The sequence below is a fragment of the Phyllobates terribilis genome, unplaced genomic scaffold, assembly GCF_046119375.1.
Source record: "Phyllobates terribilis strain yellow unplaced genomic scaffold, ASM4611937v1 Scaffold_4__5_contigs__length_816908805, whole genome shotgun sequence".
Taxonomy (NCBI): Eukaryota; Metazoa; Chordata; class Amphibia; order Anura; family Dendrobatidae; genus Phyllobates; species Phyllobates terribilis.
The window spans coordinates 63,206,734-63,228,143 of record NW_027362764.1 but is presented as its reverse complement, the minus strand read 5'-3'; the positions used below and the strand labels follow the sequence as shown (position 1 = coordinate 63,228,143).

At 46.8% G+C, this 21,410-nt stretch overlaps 1 protein-coding gene across 3 annotated transcripts in view; it reads right to left on the bottom strand.

The window, feature by feature from the left end:
- Positions 1 to 20,134, bottom strand: part of MINDY3 (MINDY lysine 48 deubiquitinase 3) — a 106,905-nt gene extending 86,771 nt beyond the window's left edge. For 2 of the 3 annotated variants that reach the window (XM_073677421.1, XM_073677423.1), the window contains exons 1-7: positions 20,008 to 20,134; positions 18,512 to 18,723; positions 18,057 to 18,136; positions 16,763 to 16,823; positions 15,697 to 15,864; positions 9,270 to 9,321; positions 1,539 to 1,653 (exon numbers count right to left, since the gene is read on the bottom strand). In XM_073677421.1, the coding sequence (XP_073533522.1) occupies positions 1,539 to 1,653; positions 9,270 to 9,321; positions 15,697 to 15,864; positions 16,763 to 16,823; positions 18,057 to 18,136; positions 18,512 to 18,608 (573 nt within the window). In that variant the 5' untranslated portion in view covers positions 18,609 to 18,723; positions 20,008 to 20,134. Of the gene's footprint in view, positions 1 to 1,538; positions 1,654 to 9,269; positions 9,322 to 15,696; positions 15,865 to 16,762; positions 16,824 to 18,056; positions 18,137 to 18,511; positions 18,724 to 19,780; positions 19,934 to 20,007 lie in introns of those variants that run through there. The other variant, XM_073677422.1, reaches the window with a different exon arrangement.
- Between the last annotated feature and the right edge of the window lie 1,276 nt (positions 20,135 to 21,410).

Below are 21,410 nucleotides of genomic sequence, written 5' to 3'. Positions count from 1 at the left end.
TGTCAGCGAGGCCATTTCCTATAGCAGGGAGCGCCGCACATGTCAGCGAGGCCATTTCCTATAGCAGGGAGCGCTGGCAGGTACAGGGTCAGTATGCGATTTCACTGCACATAACAGTGAAGTATGGGAGTGGGAAACTAAGTCAGCTAAGACCAAAAGAGAGTTGTCAGGAAGGTTTAGTAGGAGGTAAGAGCTAGAGCGCCCCCCTGAGGATTTACCACCTCACTTGCATATTGGGAACTGGCTCCTTTTCTCCATAAAGGTTAAGTGCACGTCAGCTAAGGATAAAACTACTAACTACTACTCTCTTTGCAGCCATTGAGCTCCTGCCAGACTCCCTTTAATAATGCACTACATGCGTAGACCTAGTCAGATAATGAGGTTTACAGCCCGGAGTGATTGCAGGATCTCATCCTCAATAAATCCGCACTGAATCCATATTTTTTTTCCCTTTTCCTAAAATTATTTTATTCTATCCATTGCAGGGAATGGGACTGCGAAAGGTAAGCACCATGATCTAAAAAAATAAAGTTAAAAGTTTGAGAAGTTATTTCCAACATTATAAAAAGGGACCACTTATCTAAAGCAAAGGTGACAACTCGTAAATCGGTGAGGGCCCGAATACTGGGACCCCCACAGATCCTGATAATGAGTCTCAGAATGGAGTGGTGGCCATGAATGAGCGCCACGTCTCCAATAATTCACTACCGATCTGGTGTACGGCGCTCTGCCACCTCCAAAGAGACTCAGAAGAAATGGAGGAGTGATGTGCGTGTGTGGCCCGTCCAAAGGAGCATTTTAAAGCCCCATTCCTGAGATTAATCGGGGTCTCAGTGGTCAGGGCCCCACCAATCCACAAATTAAGTAACTTTGTCTAACCACTTAAGATGCAGTGATCGTTATTGACTGCAGGGGTTAATTGGCCAAGATAGACGTCATCTTCTATCTCGACCTGGTGGCGGCGCTATATATTTATGTATTATGTTGCCCTACGCTCCCCCAGTGGCTGCTTCAGACAGCCCCAGTTGTATCATTTAAAGGGGAAATCAATCTTAGACATTTATAGAGAACAGATAGGAGCTAACTAATAAGTAGACATTATAAATAATCACTAAAGGGGTATTCCCACCTTCAAGGTCATATCCCAATATGTAGTAGGTGTAATAAAAGTATTAGTAAATACCTCCAATTAGAAATGTAGTATAGTTCTTCTGATTAGCCATGTCCCTTACCCCATGTGCAGGGCATTGCAGTAGCTTAGGCATCCATGGTTACAAACACTAAAAAAAAACTAACAACTGTCACTGTGTGAGTGGTGATAACCATGGATATCTAAGCTACTGCAATGCCCTGCACAAAGGGTAAGCTACATAGCTAATCAGAAGAACTATACTACATTTCTAATTGGAGGTATTTACTAATATTTTTATTATTATTACGCCTACTATATATTGGGATAGGACCTTGGAGATGGAAATACCTTTTTAAGTGCCTCAGAGATGTATACAAGTTGCAAGACGCACAATGTGAATACCGACCTTGGTGAGGATGACTGAGTACAAGAAGAGCAGCACTCCGAACTTGTTCCTCCATATTGAATACTCGTCCCATATGGCCGCCTTAAGATCAGCAAAACTTTGGAACGTGCGTTTTCTGTGGAAACAAAGCACAAACCAGCGTTGTCTACACAGGCGAGCCCGCAGAGCACACACGTCCCTCTAAAATATAACCAGAAAATAGAAGCCCTTGGGTTGTCACCCATATTGGTCAAATCATTCTAGTTATGGACCAACATGGGCATTGGGCACTGCAGAGTTGGCTCGTAGAAGTCCGGATCACCAAAATTGGGTTAATTTAGAAAAAAAAAAAAAGGTAGAGATGAGGAATCAGATTTGTGCTGTTCCGATGTGGCATCCGGTCGTCACTTGTGGGCGCCTATGGATATTACTAGGCATCATACAATGTCATGTACGCAAGTACAAACAAGGTGGGAATGTCCATCCCTCATACCGCTCAGGAAGGAGACGGGTTCTGTGTCCCAGAGATGAACGTGCTTTTGGTCCAACACGTGCACATCAACCCAAGGACAAAAGCAAAAGACCTTGTGAAGATGATGGTGGAAGCTGGTAAGATTGTGTCAATATCCACAGTGAAACGAGTACTGTATCAACATGGGCTGAAAGGCCACTCTGCCAGGAAGAAACCATTACTCCAAAAGAAACATAAAAAACCAGATTAATGTTTGCAAATGCACAAAGGAACAAAGACCTTAAGTTTTGGAGACATGTCCTGTGATCTGATGAAACTAAAATTGAACTTTTTGGGGCATAATGACCATCGTTAAGTTTGGAGAAAAAAGGGAGAAGCTTGGAAGCCTAAGAACACCATCCCAACTGTGAAACATGGGGGTGGCATCATCATGTTGTGAGGTTGTTTTGCTGCAGGAGGGACTGATGCACTTCACAAAATAGATGGCATCATGAGAAGAGAAGATTACGTGGCAATACTGAAGCAACATCTCAAGACATCAGCCAGGAAGTTAAAGCTTGGGCGGAAATGGGTCTTCCAAATGGAGAATGACCCGAAGCATAATGCCAAAATGGTAACAAAGTGGCTTAAGGATAACAAAGTCAATGTTTTGGAGTGACCATCACAAAGCCCTGATCTCAATCCTATTGAAAATTTATGGGCAAAACTGAAAGGCAGGTGCAAGCAAGGCGACCTACAAACCTGGATCAGTTACACCAGTTTTGTCATTTGTCAGGAGGAATGGGCCCAAATTCCAACCAAATTATTGTGAGAAGCTTGTCAGACAATAAGAAAAACATGCAGATGTGTCTATTTATATAGTGTATGGAAAAGTCTGGTTTCAACGGTGTGTGTAAAATATATAATATAGTTTTTGGAATATATCAGTTTAATCACAGCACAGGCTTACAGTGGGTACGGAAAGTAAATTTTAAAAAGTTCATTTTTTTTCTCATTAAAGTACACTCTGCACCCCATCTTGACTGAAAAAAAAACAGAAATGTAGAAATTTTTGCAAATTTATTAAAACGAAAAACTGAAATATCACATGGTTTTCATCCAGGATATCTCTGTACTTGGTCACATTCATGTTTCCTTCAATTGCAACCAGTCGTCCTGTCCCTGCAGCTGAAAAAAAAAAAAAAAATAGCATGATGCTGCCACCACCATGTTTCACTGTTGGGATTGTATTGAGCAGGTGATGAGCAGTGTCTGGTTTTTGTCCACACATACCGCTTAGAATTATCACCAAAAAGTTCTATATTAGTCTCATCAGACCAGAGAATCTTATTTCTCATAGTCTGGGAGTCCTTCATGTGTTTTTGAGCAAACTCTATGCAGGCTTTCATATGTCTTGCACTAAGGAGAGGCTTCTGTTGGGCCATTCTGCCATAAAGGCCCAACTGGTGGAGGGCTGCAGTGATAGTTGACTTTGTGGAACTTTCTCCCATCTCCCTACTGCATCTCTGGAGCTCAGCCACAGTGATCTTGGAGTTCTTCTTTACTTCTCTCACCAAGGCTCTTCTCCCACGATTGCTCAGTTTGGCTGGATGGCCGGGTCTAGGAAGCTTCTGGTAGTCCCAAACTAAATCCATTTAAGGATTATGGATTATTGTGCCTAGCCACAATTCTGTCTCTGAGCTCCTTGGGCAGTTCCTTTGAGCTCATGATTCTCATTTGGTCTGACATGCACTGTGAGCTATGAGGTCTTATATAGACAGGTGTGTGCCTTTCCAAATCAAGTCCTATCAGTTTAATTAAACACAGCTGGACTCCAATGAAGGAGTAGAACCATCTCAAGGAGGATCACAAGGAAATGGAGAGCATGTGACTTAAATATGAGTGTCTGAGCAAAGGGTCTGAATACTTATGACCATGTGATATTTCAGTTTTTCTTTTTTTAATAAATTTACAAAAATTTCTATATTTCTGTTTTTTTCAGTCAAGATGGGGTGCAGAGTGTACGTTAATGAAAAAAAATAACTTTTTAGAATTTACCAAATGGCTGCAATGAAACAAAGAGTGAAAAATGTAAAGCGGTCTGAATACTTTCCGTACCCACTGTAGGTGTTAAAGGGGTTGTCTGTGATGCTAAAAGCCAATAAAAACACCTGTATGACCAGCACAAACTTTTTTTCGCCCCTGGTGGGTTGTATGTGGAGCGCTGGCACATTCCTCTGTAATCGCCCCTAACCAGCCACACTGAACGGCTCATTAAGGAGCAAATAAATCTCCCTAGGTAATTGTAATCATTGTCCCGTGTGTAATGTTGCACAGATGTGGGCCGCACATTATGAGCCATTCGCATTTGTAAATGTTAGCTATTCCAGTGCGGTTTATCTCTGATTCGGGGGCCTCAGAATTACGGACACTTTCCCCTTTTCGATCCGCGCAGAGTACGACATCAGTAAGTATTCTGTGCGCCGACCACGATTAACAACGTAACGAAGAGAAGACTCTTTGATATTTATTTTTATAGTACATGAAAAACACTGATGGTTAAAAAAAAAAAAAAAAAAATAAAAAAAATAACCAAACACTGATGAAAATCACAGAAATCTGAATGAGACCTTACGAAAAAGTTGGGAATAACTTTTCTCTACCAAAAGTTACTTTGTGAACCCGTATATCAGGATTTTCAAGATCTTGGCTTGCTGTCATTCAATTAAAAAAAATAAAAAATGTCATTGTTCACTTCTGGCGGGATGAAAATCTTCCTGGTCACATGATGTTCATCCCAAGTGCTATGTGGCCATGATCAGGAGGGGGGAGGTCAAACAGGTCCAAAATCTCAGAATAAAGAGGTCTCGACTAGCGTGGGATTATGAAATATTTGCTTACAGGTTCACTCAAAACGGCACAATACATCACTGGACTTCAAAAATTTACATTAATCACAAAAAGAAATAAAACAAACACACACACACACACACACACACACCTTCTCATTTAATGATTTTTCTGTATTTTCATGACTATAAAAATTGTACATTCCCACTGAAGGCATCAAAACTATGAATTAACACATGTGGAATTATATACTTAACAAAAAAGTGTGAAACAACTGAAAATATGTCTTATATTCTAGGTTCTTCAAAGTAGCCACCTTTTGCTTTGATGACTGCTTTGCACACTCTTGGCATTCTCTTGATGAGCTTCAAGAGGTAGTCACCGGAAATGGTTTTCACTTCACAGGTGTGCCCTGTCAGGTTTAATAAGTGGCATTTCTTGCCTTATAAATGGGGTTGGGACCATCAGTTGTGTTGTGCAGAAGTCTGGTGGATACACAGCTGATAGTCCTACTGAATAGACTGTTAGAATTTGTATTATGGAAAGAAAAAATCAGCTAAGTAAAGAAAAACAAGTGGCCATCATTACTTTAAGAAATGAAGGTCAGTCAGTGCGAAAAATTGGGCAAACTTTGAAAGTGTCCCCAAGTGCAGTTGCAAAAACCCAAGCGCTACAAAGAAACTGGTTCACATGAGGACCGCCCCAGGAAAGGAAGACCAAGAGTCACCTCTGCTTCTGAGAATAAGTTTATCCGAGTCACCAGCCTCAGAAATCGCAGGTTAACAGCAGCTCAGATTAGAGACCAGGTCAATGCCACACAGAGTTCTAGCAGCAGACACATCTCTACAACAACTGTTAAGAGGAGACTTTGTGCAGCAGGCCTTCATGGTAAAATAGCTGCTAGGAAACCACTGATAAGGACAGGCAACAAGCAGAAGAGACTTGTTTGGGCTAAAGAACACAAGGAATGGATATTAGACCAGTGGAAATCTGTGCTTTGGTCTGATGAGTCCGAATTTGAGATCTTTGGTTCCAACCACCGTGTCTTTGTGCGACGCAGAAAAGGTGAACGGATGGACTCTACATGCCTGGTTCACACAGTGAAGCATGGAGGAGGAGGTGTGATGGTGTGGGGGGTGCTCTGCTGGTGACACTGTTGGGGATTAATTCAAAATTGAAGGCATACTGAACCAGCATGGCTACCACAGCATCTTGCAGCGGCATGCTATTCCATCCGGTTTGCGATTAGTTGGACCATCATTTATTTTCAGCAGGACAATGACCCCAAACACACCTCCAGGCTGTGTAAGGGCTATTTGACCAAGAAGGAGAGTGATGGGGTGCTACACCAGATGACCTGGCCTCCACAGTCACCAGACCTGAACACAATCGAGATGGTTTGGGGTGAGCTGGACCGCAGAGTGAAGGCAAAAGGGCCAACAAGTGCTAAGCATCTCTGGGAACTCCTTCAAGATTGTTGGAAGACCATTTCCGGTGACTACCTCTTGAAGCTCATCAAGAGAATGCCAAGAGTGTGCAAAGCAGTCATCAAAGCAAAAGGTGGCTACTTTGAAGAACCTAGAATATAAGACATATTTTCAGTTGTTTCACACTTTTTTGTTAAGTATATAATTCCACATGTGTTAATTCATAGTTTTGATACCTTCAGTGTGAATGTACTATTTTCAAAGTCATGAAAATACAGAAAAATCTTTAAATGAGAAGGTGTGTCCAAACTTTGGGCCGTACTAATATATATATAAAAAACACACAGCTCAAAAAATAAAGGGGACACTGAAATAACACATCCTAGATCTGAATGAATGAAATCTTCTCATTGAATACTTTGTTCTGTACAAAGCTGAATGCGCTGACAACAAAATCACACAAAAATCATCAATGGAAATCACATTTATTAACCAATGCAGGCCTGGATTTGGAGTCACCCCCAAAATTAAAGTGGAAAGACACACTACAGGCTGATCCAACTTTGATGTAATGTCCTTAAAACAAGTCAAAATGAGTCTCAGTATTGTGTGTGGCCTCCACGTGCCTGTATGACCTCCCTACAACGCCTGGGCATGCTCCTGATGAGGTTGCGGATGGTCTCCTGTGGGATCTCCTCCCAGACCTGGACTAAAGAATCCGCCAACTCCTGGACAGTCTGTGGTGCAACGTGACGTTGGTGGATGGAGCGAGACATGATGTCCCAGACGTGCTCAATCGGATTCAGGTCTGGTGAACGGGCGGGCCAGTCCATAGCTTCAATGCCTTCATCTTGCAGGAACTGCTGACACACTCCAGCCACATGAGGTCTGGCATTGTCCTGCATTAGGAGGAACCCAGACCCAACCGCACCAGCATATGGTCTCACAAGGGGTCTGAGGATCTCATCTCAGTACCTAATGGCAGTCAGGCTACCTCTGGCGAGCACATGGAGGGCTGTGCGGCCCTCCAAAGAAATGCCACCCCGCACCATTACTAACCCACTGCCAAACCGGTCATGCTGAAGGATGTTGCAGGCAGCAGATCGCTCTCCATGGCGTCTCCAGACTCTGTCACGTCTGTCACATGTGCTCAGTGTGAACCTGCTTTCATCTGTGAAGAGCACAGGGCGCCAGTGGCAACTTTGCCAATCCTGGTGTTCTGTGGCAAATGCCAAGTGTCCTGCAAGGTTTTGGGCTGTGAGCACAACCTCCATCTGTGGACGTCGGGCCCTCATACCACCCTCATGGAGTCGGTTTCTAACCGCTTGTGCAGACACATGCACATTTGTGACCTACTGAAGGTCATTTTTCAGGGCTCTGGCAGTGCTCTTCCTTGCTCCTGCTTGCACAAAGGCGGAGGTAGCGGTCCTGCTGCTGGGTTGTTGCCCTCCTATGGCCCCCTCCACGTCTCCTCGTGTACTGGCCTGTCTCCTGGTAGCGCCTCCAGCCTCTGGACACTACGCTGACAGACACAGCAAACCTTCATGCCACAGCTCACATTGATGTGCCATCCTGGATGAGCTGCACTACCTGAGCAACTTCTGTGGGTTGTAGAGTCCGTCTCATGCTACCACGAGTGTGAAAGCACAACCAACATTCAAAAGTGACCAAAACATCAGCCAGAAAGCATTGGTACTGAGATGTGGTCTGTGGTCCCCACCTGCAGAACCACTCCTTTATTGAGTGGGTCTTGATAATTGCCAATAATTTCCATCTATTGTCTATTCCATTTGCACAACAGCATGTGAAAATAATTGTCAATCAGTATTGCTTCCTAAGTGGACAGTTTGATTTCACAGAAGTTTGATTTACTTGGAGTTATATTCTGTTTAAGTGTTCCCTTTATTTTTTTGAGACACACACACACACACACACACACACACACACACACATCTCTATCATGTAAAATCATAAAAAAGATTTTCTAATTTGAAAGAAGAATTTAAGAGTATAAAGAATCTCACCAACAAAAGATCTATTGTGAATGTAAGACCTTAAGTCGCCTTCAGCTGTCAAGATACAGATTTTATTTTGTTTGGTAATGGAGCACACCCCCCCCCCCCCACCCCACAGTGGCTGCAAAGCTGAGAAAGACATTTTTTTAATTTCTCCTCTCCGTTGTGGAGATATTAACAAGTAAAGTTAAGGTTATAATTTATGATCAGCCCAAAGAGGCATTACTAGAGAGTCTTCTCTGGGGGTTGGTGGGCGTGTACTGCTTCCCCTGTAGAATGTTGACCAATAATAACCAGGCAGCAACATACAGGAGTAAAAAAAAAAAAAAAAAAAAAAGTTGTGTTTTGTTAATTAAAGGAAATTTATTTAGGACATCTTTTTTTTTTGCCTATACGTCTATAATGCCACAATTGTGGTGAGGGGTCTTCATAGATGGCCCTCATGTGTTTACATCACACTCAGTTTTCCCATAAACCCACTTTAGGTGCTTAGGTCAGGATCTAAAGGGGTGAAAAAAAAAAAAAAAAAGGAATAGGAGAAAACTCCCATCCCAGCCATAGCAGCAGGAGGTCGGGTCTTCAGCATCCTTTATCCTGAGCCACAATAAGGGATAACAACTTCACACGAGAAAACATCTCAAGGACTTACATTTACTGGTTATGTTAGAAGAAAACAAAAAAAAATGAACAGTCTTTAAAAGGAACAGTGAACCCAGACATTAATGTTCAGATTAAACAAGAAATACAGGGAGAGAAGGGGTGGGGGAATAGGTCTCTAAAAGAGACAAAAGAAAAAAAAAAGTTAAAAAAACACAACACGATTTTAAAGAGAAAGTGTTGGAGATTTGTTTATTTTTTTTGCACATTTTCGGCGTTAACTGTTCCTTTAAAAACTCAAGTTTACAGCTTGGGGGACATACTTGTAGTCCATCAGCCTAATAAAGCAAAATACAGGCAACATGCAATATTAATAGACTCCCAGTATAAAGGCTTCAATGGAGTTACTTACTGAATTAATGCATGAAATCTCTCAAAGCCAATCTCCTCTGCAGCCAAGGCAGCTACACATAAAAGACACTATTCAGCACTACATCGCATAAAACACACAGTACAACAGTGAAATAGAAGGAAATGTATCCACCTGGAAGAAAAAAAGGTTACAAGCCACAAGCTACAGACATAAGCATGTCACCCCATGGAGGTCAGGAGGAGGTGACCATTTAAAGGGGAAGCTCGAAATAAAACATATGACTAAACCACATGCTGCTTTTATCTACAAATCAGTGATAACATTCAGAAGAAAATAAGAAATGTTATCTAGGGTGAGAAACTGAAAAACAGTTGTCAACACGGGGTTGTCCACCTTTGGGATATAATTATTTTTTTTAATTTAAAATGTATTTTGAGCTAAAAACCAGTTTTGCAGTTGGTTTTCATTAAAAAGTTTACGCGGTGTATACAAGCTCTACTACTGGCTGCAGAATGAGGCAACTGAGAATATATCAGTTGGATCGGTGTTACAGGGAGTTTAAAAGGAAACTATCACCATGGAAAATGCCATTTATCTGCAAATATGGGGCTAATCTGCAGGTTAATAGCATTACAATGCTGCCTGGCTGCTCCATGCACCGCCCCTATGACTGACAGCCAGCAGCTGCTGAGAAGAAATGGCTTCATTTTCTCCTGGCAGCTGCACTTTCAGTAAGGCATCATTGTAACACCATTTACCAGCAGATTAAACCCCATATCTCCAAGTAAAACGTTTTCAGTGGCGACAATCTGCCTTTTTCGGAGCTCCTCTCACTGATTTATAGCCAATTTGTTGGGAAGCAATGAAGCCGTAAAAGCAAAAATAGTGCGACATTTTTTAACGAACCTCAAAAATGATTTTTAGCATCCTTTCTAGCAGCCGTGAAGTTCCTCTACTATTCCTCCTGGAAATTTATGACTAGATTGACAACTGGGTGTTACCAGTGTCTCCATGTCAATGGGGTGTGCCCTCACCCATTCTGGCCAATCAGTTTTGATGTGAGCAAGGACACGCCTGTGGAAATGGCCAATGGCAACACCCAGTTATTAAAATATTCATAAATTTCCAAGAGTATTAACAGAGGGGCGGCACTATGTAGAGAAAAAGGTGCGCTGTTGATTTTCCAAATTAGTAACAACATAAAAGTACACAGATCATCTTTAGCACATTCTCGTTTAGAGTCCCATCGGCTCTGCCTTGCAGGGGACACAGGTGCCGATCATCTAGTCACTACACAGAACGTTAGGAGGAGTAATAGATGCAATAATTAGTAAGAAAACACGCGTTCATTAAACAGCGCCTCACCTGATTACAGGCCATGTCTGGTATTGCACCTGATCCCTATTCTATGTTGTGTAGCTGCAATTCCAGACAACCCGTGGAGATGCCACAATGGAGGCACTTTAAATTCCCAGGGAAGAATCCCTTTAACTGGTTAATAATTATTACATTCTCAGTGCATTCTGCAATTTCCCACTTATGATGGAGTTTTTGCAATTAAATGAACCGTGTTCAGGTTCACTATTGTACCAAGACAAATCTCTGATCCTCCTAATAGAGCCGCCCCCGGTGATGTTACAATCGACAATTGTTTTATGCTTGGAGTCTCCTTTTGTCGATACTCATCGGCTGTCAAGAAGTTTTCTGATGCGCAAATTGTAATTATGACAAATTTCAGACTTTCTGTGCTTTTAGAATCGTTCCTGCAGCAAGGAACGACGACGTCTATTTATTCTGAGAGTTTAATCACCATTAAGTAACTGCTCAGATGTAAAGAAAAAGTGCTCAAAAGGAATGAAAAAAAAAAACAAAAAACCCAAAAACACACAAAAACACTTGTTAGTAGAAAAGTTACAGAACCAAGTTGTAAATAAATAATAGATATCTATTTTTTTTTAAATTGGCGTTCCCTGATGTCCTGCATTAAGTCAATGGTTTGTCAGGCCGATGTGCGTCTGTCCTGACCGCTCTATACCAAGGCTAGGAAGCTGCAGGACCTCTGATGGAAAGGAAAAGGATTGGGCATGTTAACAGCCAACAGCTCCAGCAAGTCATGAGGCCGCCATACACATTAGATGAAATAGGCTGATATACGTTTAATGTGCATGACTGAAGCGGCAGAGACACCCTATAGTACGGCAGAGCTGCAGCCCGTCAGGCAGACTTATTCCCAGTGTACGGCCATGTCTGTTAGGCCGGCTTCTCAAGAATAATTTATGTACAGACCGTGATTTCAGGACCAGCCACCGGTGTCCTAAACAGAGCTGAACAGTCCCATAAGTATAAAGGAGGATGAGATCGGGGCAGGACACCGGCGGCCGGTGCGGAAATCCCAGTCTGTAAACAAACTGTACAAGACGGAGAAGTGTGAAGGCGGCTGAAGAGATGACATAAGGAAGAGCTGGGCAAACTGTGGCCCGAGGACCGAGACAACCGAAGGATTAATACAGTAGCCCATGGGGGGGCTCACACTAGATATAGGAGGCAGTGCAGGGGGGGGCTCACTAGATATAGGAGGCAGTGCGGGGGGGGGCTCACTAGATATAGGAGGCAGTGCGGGGGGGGGGCTCACTAGATATAGGAGGCGGTGCGGGGGGGGCTCACTAGATATAGGAGGCGGTGCAGGGGGGGCTCACTAGATATAGGAGGCGGTGCAGGGGGGGCTCACTAGATATAGGAGGCGGTGCGGGGGGGGGGCTCACACTAGATATAGGAGGCAGTGCGGGGGGGGGGCTCACACTAGATATAGGAGGCAGTGCGGGGGGGGGCTCACTAGATATAGGAGGCGGTGCGGGGGGGGGGCTCACACTAGATATAGGAGGCAGTGCGGGGGGGGCTCACTAGATATAGGAGGCAGTGCGGGGGGGGGGCTCACTAGATATAGGAGGCAGTGCGGGGGGGGCTCACTAGATATAGGAGGCAGTGCGGGGGGGGGCTCACACTAGATATAGGAGGCAGTGCGGGGGGGGGGCTCACTAGATATAGGAGGCAGTGCGGGGGGGGCTCACTAGATATAGGAGGCAGTGCGGGGGGGGGGGGGCTCACTAGATATAGGAGGCGGTGCGGGGGGGGGGCTCACACTAGATATAGGAGGCAGTGCGGGGGGGGGCTCACTAGATATAGGAGGCAGTGCGGGGGGGGCTCACTAGATATAGGAGGCAGTGCGGGGGGGGCTCACTAGATATAGGAGGCAGTGCGGGGGGGCTCACTAGATATAGGAGGCAGTGCGGGGGGGGCTCACACTAGATATAGGAGGCGGTGCGGGGGGGGGGGCTCACACTAGATATAGGAGGCAGTGCGGGGGGGGGCTCACTAGATATAGGAGGCAGTGCGGGGGGGGGCTCACTAGATATAGGAGGCAGTGCGGGGGGGGGCTCACTAGATATAGGAGGCAGTGCGGGGGGGGCTCACTAGATATAGGAGGCAGTGCGGGGGGGGCTCACTAGATATAGGAGGCAGTGCAGGGGGGGGCTCACTAGATATAGGAGGCAGTGCAGGGGGGGGCTCACTAGATATAGGAGGCAGTGCAGGGGGGGGCTCACTAGATATAGGAGGCGGTGCAGGGGGGGGGCTCACTAGATATAGGAGGCAGTGCGGGGGGGCTCACACTAGATATAGGAGGCAGTGCGGGGGGGGGCTCACTAGATATAGGAGGCAGTGCGGGGGGGCTCACACTAGATATAGGAGGCGGTGCAGGGGGGGGGCTCACTAGATACAGGAGGCAGTGCAGGGGGGGGGCTCACTAGATATAGGAGGCAGTGCGGGGGGGGGCTCACTAGATATAGGAGGCAGTGCGGGGGGGGGCTCACTAGATATAGGAGGCGGTGCAGGGGGGGGCTCACTAGATATAGGAGGCAGTGCGGGGGGGGGCTCACTAGATATAGGAGGCAGTGCGGGGGGGGGCTCACTAGATATAGGAGGCAGTGCGGGGGGGGGCTCACTAGATATAGGAGGCGGTGCAGGGGGGGATGCTCACTAGATATAGGAGGCGGTGCGGGGGGGGGGGCTCACACTAGATATAGGAGGCAGTGCGGGGGGGGGCTCACTAGATATAGGAGGCGGTGCGGGGGGGGCTCACTAGATATAGGAGGCAGTGCGGGGGGGGGCTCACTAGATATAGGAGGCAGTGCGGGGGGGGGGCTCACTAGATATAGGAGGCAGTGCGGGGGGGGGCTCACTAGATATAGGAGGCAGTGCGGGGGGGGGGCTCACACTAGATATAGGAGGCAGTGCGGGGGGGGGCTCACTAGATATAGGAGGCAGTGCGGGGGGGGGGCTCACTAGATATAGGAGGCAGTGCGGGGGGGGGCTCACTAGATATAGGAGGCAGTGCGGGGGGGGGGCTCACACTAGATATAGGAGGCAGTGCGGGGGGGGCTCACTAGATATAGGAGGCAGTGCGGGGGGGGGGCTCACTAGATATAGGAGGCGGTGCAGGGGGGGGGCTCACTAGATATAGGAGGCAGTGCAGGGGGGGGGGCTCACTAGATATAGGAGGCAGTGCAGGGGGGGCTCACTAGATATAGGAGGCGGTGCAGGGGGGGGGTTCACTAGATATAGGAGGCAGTGCAGGGGGGGGGCTCACTAGATATAGGAGGCAGTGCGGGGGGGGGCTCACTAGATATAGGAGGCAGTGCGGGGGGGGGGCTCACACTAGATATAGGAGGCAGTGCGGGGGGGGCTCACTAGATATAGGAGGCGGTGCAGGGGGGGGCTCACTAGATATAGGAGGCAGTGCGGGGGGGGGCTCACTAGATATAGGAGGCGGTGCAGGGGGGGGGGGCTCACTAGATATAGGAGGCAGTGCAGGGGGGGGGCTCACTAGATATAGGAGGCGGTGCAGGGGGGGGCTCACTAGATATAGGAGGCAGTGCGGGGGGGGGGGCTCACTAGATATAGGAGGCAGTGCGGGGGGGGGCTCACTAGATATAGGAGGCAGTGCGGGGGGGCCTCACACTAGATATAGGAGGCAGTGCGGGGGGGGGGCTCACACTAGATATAGGAGGCAGTGCAGGGGGGGGGCTCACTAGATATAGGAGGCGGTGCAGGGGGGGGCTCACTAGATATAGGAGGCGGTGCAGGGGGGGGGGCTCACTAGATATAGGAGGCAGTGCAGGGGGGGGGGCTCACTAGATATAGGAGGCAGTGCGGGGGGGGGGCCTCACACTAGATATAGGAGGCGGTGCAGGGGGGGGCTCACTAGATATAGGAGGCAGTGCGGGGGGGGGCTCACTAGATATAGGAGGCAGTGCGGGGGGGGCGGCTCACACTAGATATAGGAGGCGGTGCAGGGGGGGGCTCACTAGATATAGGAGCCAGTGCGGGGGGGGGGGCTCACTAGATATAGGAGGCAGTGCGGGGGGGGGCTCACTAGATATAGGAGGCAGTGCGGGGGGGCCTCACACTAGATATAGGAGGCAGTGCGGGGGGGGGGGGCTCACACTAGATATAGGAGGCAGTGTGGGGGGGGGCTCACACTAGATATAGGAGGCAGTGCGGGGGGGGCTCACGCTAGATATAGGAGGCAGTGTGGGGGGGGGGGCTCACACTAGATATAGGAGGCAGTGTGGGGGGGGCTCACACTAGATATAGGAGGCAGTGCGGGGGGGGCTCACGCTAGATATAGGAGGCAGTGTGGGGGGGGGGCTCACACTAGATATAGGAGGCAGTGCGGGGGGGGCTCACGCTAGATATAGGAGGCAGTGCGGGGGGGGGGGGGCTCACACTAGATATAGGAGGCAGTGCGGGGGGGGGCTCACACTGTATGTGGGGGATGCCAGCATACTTAACTCTGCTCAATATTGAGTTATACAATAATAATATAAATTATATTATGTTTATATTAATATTGAGCTGAATTTCAGCCTATTGGTTCGGCCCTCTACAACAGTCACGGTCTCTCATGTGGCCCCTCGGGAAAATTAATTGCCCACCCCTGACATAAGGAATCAATATTTGGGATCCCCCTGATAGTGAGCATGAAGGGGTCACAGCAATGCATTGCCTTGACTTTTTTTTCTGTAACTGTACACAAGGGGCTCCTCTGTGCAAGGAAAAAATAGCAGCACTGCAGCCCTTCTAATCTCAGTCCGTAGGGGTCCTGGAGGTCAGACCCCTAGTAATATTGCACACCTCCCTACAAGATGCTGCAGAGCCCCACTTTTCGGGACCAAGGGGGTGGGTCGAATCTACAGCAATCAGCATATTTTCCCCTATCTTAATCCTCGAAATGCCTGCAGTCTGAAGCCCCCTTTAACCGAAAGGGAATTTAATGACAATGTACAATAGGTATATACACGGCTCATGTAAAGACCATTCACTGCCCTGTGGGAGAATGTGCCAAAGATGTGATCTGATGATGGTAAGTGGAGAACGTCAGGACTAGGCATGGAGAAGACAGACTTACTGGGCTGATCTCCGGGCTGGCTGCTTTCTGCGGGGAGCTCCCTTTCTGGTGACGGATTGGTCTTCCCTTTCTGCCACGTAGCCAGGCAGTACGAGCTGGCATTATTCATGCCGGTCATCTCCAGAATGTCGCTGAACGTTTGACATAAGATGTCCTTCTGATCATCTTCTGCAAATCAACATAAAAGACAAGAGCATAAAAAAAAAAAAGAAATGGTCATAAAGGTGAGCACATGGTAATATTGCAATACCCCCCAAAAAGTGTGTTCCTGGCCTTACTCTACCCCTACAGAGGTATTCCCATCATGTAGGAGTGATGGCCAGAGCTGAGCCATCCATGGTTGGATCCTCCGTGGCAGCTGGACCAGGAAAGTCTTCACTTCTGCTACGTACATTGCAAGGGTCTATCCGATTCTGGACATTGGTCCAGCGCAGCGTGAATTCTTAACGCTGGATTCTAGGATTCGCAGTCACTTCATAATTGGTGAGGGTCTGATCTTTGGGACCCTCCTAAACCTGAGGACAGTGAGGAACGGCACCCCCGACAACCATGGCCCCTTTTAACTAATTTGGACCGACTTCAGAGGAAGAGAAAGCAGCGGTGGCTTCTTCTCAAGATTGTGGGGGTAGGTGGAGGTGGTTGGTAGGCCATCACTTAACACAATAATTCATCTTTAGAGACCACCTCACTGCTGTGGAGCCCTTAAAACACCCCCAAAACACCATCCCTCTCAAGAGCTCCACGGGCCCAGAGGACGTGCAGATACGAGAGCAGCCAAGTGACTCCATTCTTCTCTGCTGTCAGCTCAATGCCAGGTTTAGGCCGATCAGCTGCATCTTCTCGGACAAGTCATTAATGAGGCATTCACTGCCTAACAACCCCAAAGCTCTCAATGGGGGCCGCCGGGCGGTATTGTCCAACAAACCCGTCTGGCCAGATTTCTGTGAAAGCTTCACATTGAGCAAAGGAGAAGACGATATTAAGGGAATTAACCCCCTGAATGTCCCGACCCCGTTGTATTCAGTAGTTAATAGGCATCTGCTCGCTTCATGGGGAGAGAATTTACCTTGACAAGTTCTCCAGTGAGACTTCTCGGAAGTGAAAAGTAGATTTTTTAGCAAAAAGGCCTATAAAAAGGAAAAAGAAAAGGAAATTAAACAACCTCCAAAACAATAATCAACTTAGAGGTGATTAAATACCCTCAAAACATGATGGATTATAGTCGCTAGGTTTTTATTGAGGTTTTCCCGCAATAAATCATTAATGGGAATCTGTCATCAGGTTTATGCTATGGAATCTGAAAGCAACATGATGTAGGGGCAGAGACTGCGATTCCAGCGATGCATCACTTACTGGGCTGCTTGGTGTGGTTTTGATAAAAAACCTGTTTTCTCTGCTGTAGCAGTGCTCAGAATGCTGAGCTGTGTATAACTCCGCCCACACCTCTGATTGGCAGCTACATGTGTACACTGCCAGCAAACTGCCAATCAGATTAGCTAGACTGCCTGTCACAAGACATCTAGTGCTGCAGTGATAATCTCCTGCTGATAAAACACTCATTGTATTGAAACTACAGCACATGGGCTAGTAAGTGATATATCGCTGGAAACTATGTTCCTATATCATGCTGCTCGTAGATTAAATGCTGATGGATTCCTTTTAAAGGGATTATAGAGGGACCTTAAAAAAAACAAACAAAAAAAAACAGTCCCATACTGATCCTAGTACCTTACAGATGTGTAGCATTGTGTCACACACTTAGCCTAGTGTATTCCTTATACCTCTTTGTTTCTGATTGTGCAGCTTGTTCCGCAGCGTTACTTCCAGGATGTAAGTGGGAATTAAGACCCTGATATACATTAGACATCTGCCCCTTACATGGCTATAGAGAATGGCTGCCTTTAATGTTAGCGATCACGTGACCGCAAGGAGCTGTCAATCACAGTGTGATCAACCCCTTGCATCGCAGTGCTTGATGACAACCCAATGCTGAAAAGAACAGAACCAGGCGAAAATTCACGTGACGCGGAGGTTGTGTCATTAGGGATGAGCGGACCCATGGAAGTTCGAGTTCGTTGAGTTCAACCGAACTTTAGTCCAAAATTCGGTCAGGGTACCAGAACTGTACCCAAATTGGAACCTGAACCCCATAGAAATCAAGGGGGACCCGGACTTTGGAGATGGAAAAATCTATCTCCTCCCCGAACCGTGAAACGGACTTTCAGGAGTCCATGTTCGGAGTTCAGCACTGGACACTAAGGGTCCGGAATGAACCCCCAACTTTAGAGTTCACTCATCTCTAGTCATTACAAATAAAGCAGCTTTCTTTAACATTCAAGTGACCCAGCCCATTAACTTACCTGCACCGGTGCAATTACAGCACATGGACCTCCTTCAAATTGCTCCAAAGCCGTCGGTTCTGAGTCACTGAAGACAAATCCTTAAAAGAAATAGTATAACGACAAATAAGTCTGCAAGATCCAATAAAATGAGAGGAGGCCGGGGGAGCTGGTATTATATTAGCATAGGAGTCACTGGGAATGACAGTAACCAATAAGTCAAGGAGCGCCCAACGCCAGGCACATCAGCCGCCGCCGCCCAACGCCAGGCACAGCAGCAGTCGCCGCCCAACGCCAGGCACAGCAGCAGTCGCCGCCCAACGCCAGGCACAGCAGCAGCCCAGGCAGCGCTTAGTTTAGGGAGCATAAAGAGGAAACTAAAAACCCCGCTATAATCCTGAACACAGGATGGATCGAAGCAGTTCAATAGATACACAAGAGCTGCTCCTTTCATATCTCACATCCACACCGCTCACCTTGTGTCCACCGGCTGAAGATGGAGTCCACCAGGCCTTTACCGTTCTTCTCTCCCCACACCAGATTCACCAGCTCTTTATTAGACTCCGACATCATGGACCCTCGAACGTCTCTTCCCTCTCAGAGTATCGATGCTGCCAAGGTTTCGATCTTTTCAACATGAAATCTTTCAATGTCGCTCCGAGTAAGAGCTGAAATTCAATACCGGAACCTGAGGGTGAATAAAAGGACATTTATGTATTCTGACAGCAACCAATATCATGAGGGTTGTAGTACTCAGCCAAAGTATGCGTCTCCTAACAATTGACCTGAGTGCTGCCATTTTTTTGGGTCCCATTGACTTGAATGCACAAGGTCTGTCTGTTTTTTTCCCCCATGCAAAACATTGGTCAACAGAAAAAATAAAACCACGGATGAATCCCCCCAACAATGGGGTCCAGCAGAGTCCCATCTAAATGAAGCGTAGGTCAAACAAATGCACCATTCCTTTCTATATTTTCTTTGTGCAGTTTTCCAGGGAAGTGTAAAGACAGAAAAGAACACTGAGGGATCCAGGTCAAACAGGCAGAATACAGAAATTGTGATCCGAAAGCAGAGTAACAAAACATAGAACAACAGGGAAAGACCCTCAAATGGGGCAAGATGCCGTCAGTCATTCACAACTGTTCTGGCAGCACGAGATTGTACCCAAGCAGTCTGCTTTCATCTTTAGCAAGCGGCCCCCCGAACACAAGAAAAAGGGAGGCAGGGAAGGGGGTCGGCCGGGCCCTCCCCCGCACAAAAGAAAAAGGGAGGCAGGGAAGGGGGTCGGCCGGGCCCTCCCCCGCACAAAAGAAAAAGGGAGGCAGGGAAGGGGGTCGGCCGGGCCCTCCCCCGCACAAAAGAAAAAGGGAGGCAGGGAAGGGGGTCGGCCGGGCCCTCCCCCGCACAAAAGAAAAAGGGAGGCAGGGAAGGGGGTCGGCCGGGCCCTCCCCCGCACAAAAGAAAAAGGGAGGCAGGGAAGGGGGTCGGCCGGGCCCTCCCCCGCACAAAAGAAAAAGGGAGGCAGGGAAGGGGGTCGGCCGGGCCTTCCCCCGCACAAAAGAAAAAGGGAGGCAGGGAAGGGGGTCGGCCGGGCCCTCCCCCACACAAAAGAAAAAGGGAGGCAGGGAAGGGGGTCGGCCGGGCCCTCCCCCGCACAAAAGAAAAAGGGAGGCAGGGAAGGGGGTCGGCCCGGCCCCTGCACACATTGGGAGGCACCTGACAATAGCACATTGTGAAGATAGCACCTGGGCCTGATATAAGGCGTCTCGCTCTTCAGGCCACCAGCTGTGTATCTGAGCCTTGGGGCAGGCTGCATGTTGGTGGCCAGGGCTCTATGGCTGCCATAGGGACGTGTGTATGGCTCTGATGTGGGATCCCGTGTGGTAGCTGACAGTCCCGGTACACAGAGGGCATCACCAGCGGCCCTGTGCCCGCAGCTGGAGCGCTCCTGTCCGGCCCACAGCGCACCTACCCCCGCCTGATCACTCTCCGCTCCGCCGCAATCACATCCCGGCTCCACTGACTCAGGGACAGACCACCGGAAGCGGAAGTCACTGCAGACGAGAGGCGTGGCTGTCTCCATGGTTACACAGCCTGTTGTCACTCAGCGCTTATCTTCGGCGTGACGTCACCGCCCACACTCACATATATACCTGTGTGCGGCGCTGCGGCCATCACTGACTGCCGCCTCCGGCTACCGGACTATAGGACTTGGCTCCGAGCTACAGCAATGGTTCTGGACTAATACAAAAAATGTAACAAAAAAAAACCCTTCAATGAAAGTTTTGTGGCAAAATAAAAGGCGTCTTTATAAACGAGAAATCGTCCTCCAGGAAAAAGAAAATAAAGAATAAAATCTAATAAAAAATTTAAAAATGTCTGCGCCCCCTCCCATCGAACGTCACAGGGTGCGGGTGACAGTTTGGCTGCTGATGCTCCCATGACATGATCGTGGGGTGCTGATGGGTCGCCATGGCAGCAAAGGACTCGCTGAACGACGAGAGCGTCAGTTTCTCCATATACTGCAATACCGTAGTATCTAATATCAGTGATCAAGAGTCTGCGAGTCCAAGTCCCCTATAGGGACCAAAAAAAAAAGTAATAAAAAAAAAAAGTTAAAAAATATAAAAAAAAATATAAATGTTTAAATTCTCCCCCCCACTTTCCAAATGATAACAAAATAAAAAAAACTCAAACCCATGTTTGATATTGTGACTTCCGTAAAAGTCCATACTGTGAAGATATAAAACAAATTCACCAAAACGCCAAACAGCGTAAAAAAAAAAATCAAAAAATTAAATGTTAGAATTTGGTGTTATTTTGTTCCGTTCCCCCCAACCCTTGAAAAATACAATAAAAAGTGGTCACAAAACAGTATCGATAAAACTGTCAGCTCATTGTGGAAAAAAAACACTTACCTCACCAATCACTCCATCACCAGAAAATAAAAAAAAGTGGCAGCACAAAGTTTATAAAGTTCTAAAAGAAAAAAAACTTTTTAATTCTTAAAATAATATATATATAATTATTATTTTAAGAGTTAAAAAGTTTTTTTTTTTCTCTTAGAACTTTATAAACTTTGTGCCGCCTATGTATGTATGTATGTATGTATGTATGTATGTATGTATGTAGTGTATATATATATATATATATATATATATATATATATACACACACTACATACATACATACATACATAGGCGGCACAAAGTTTATAAAGTTCTAAGAGGAAAAAAAACTTTTTTAACTCTTAAAATAATAATAATAATAATAATAATAAAAATGTACATATATATATACACATATATATATACACATACATATACTGTATATATATATATATATATATATATATATATATATATATATATACAC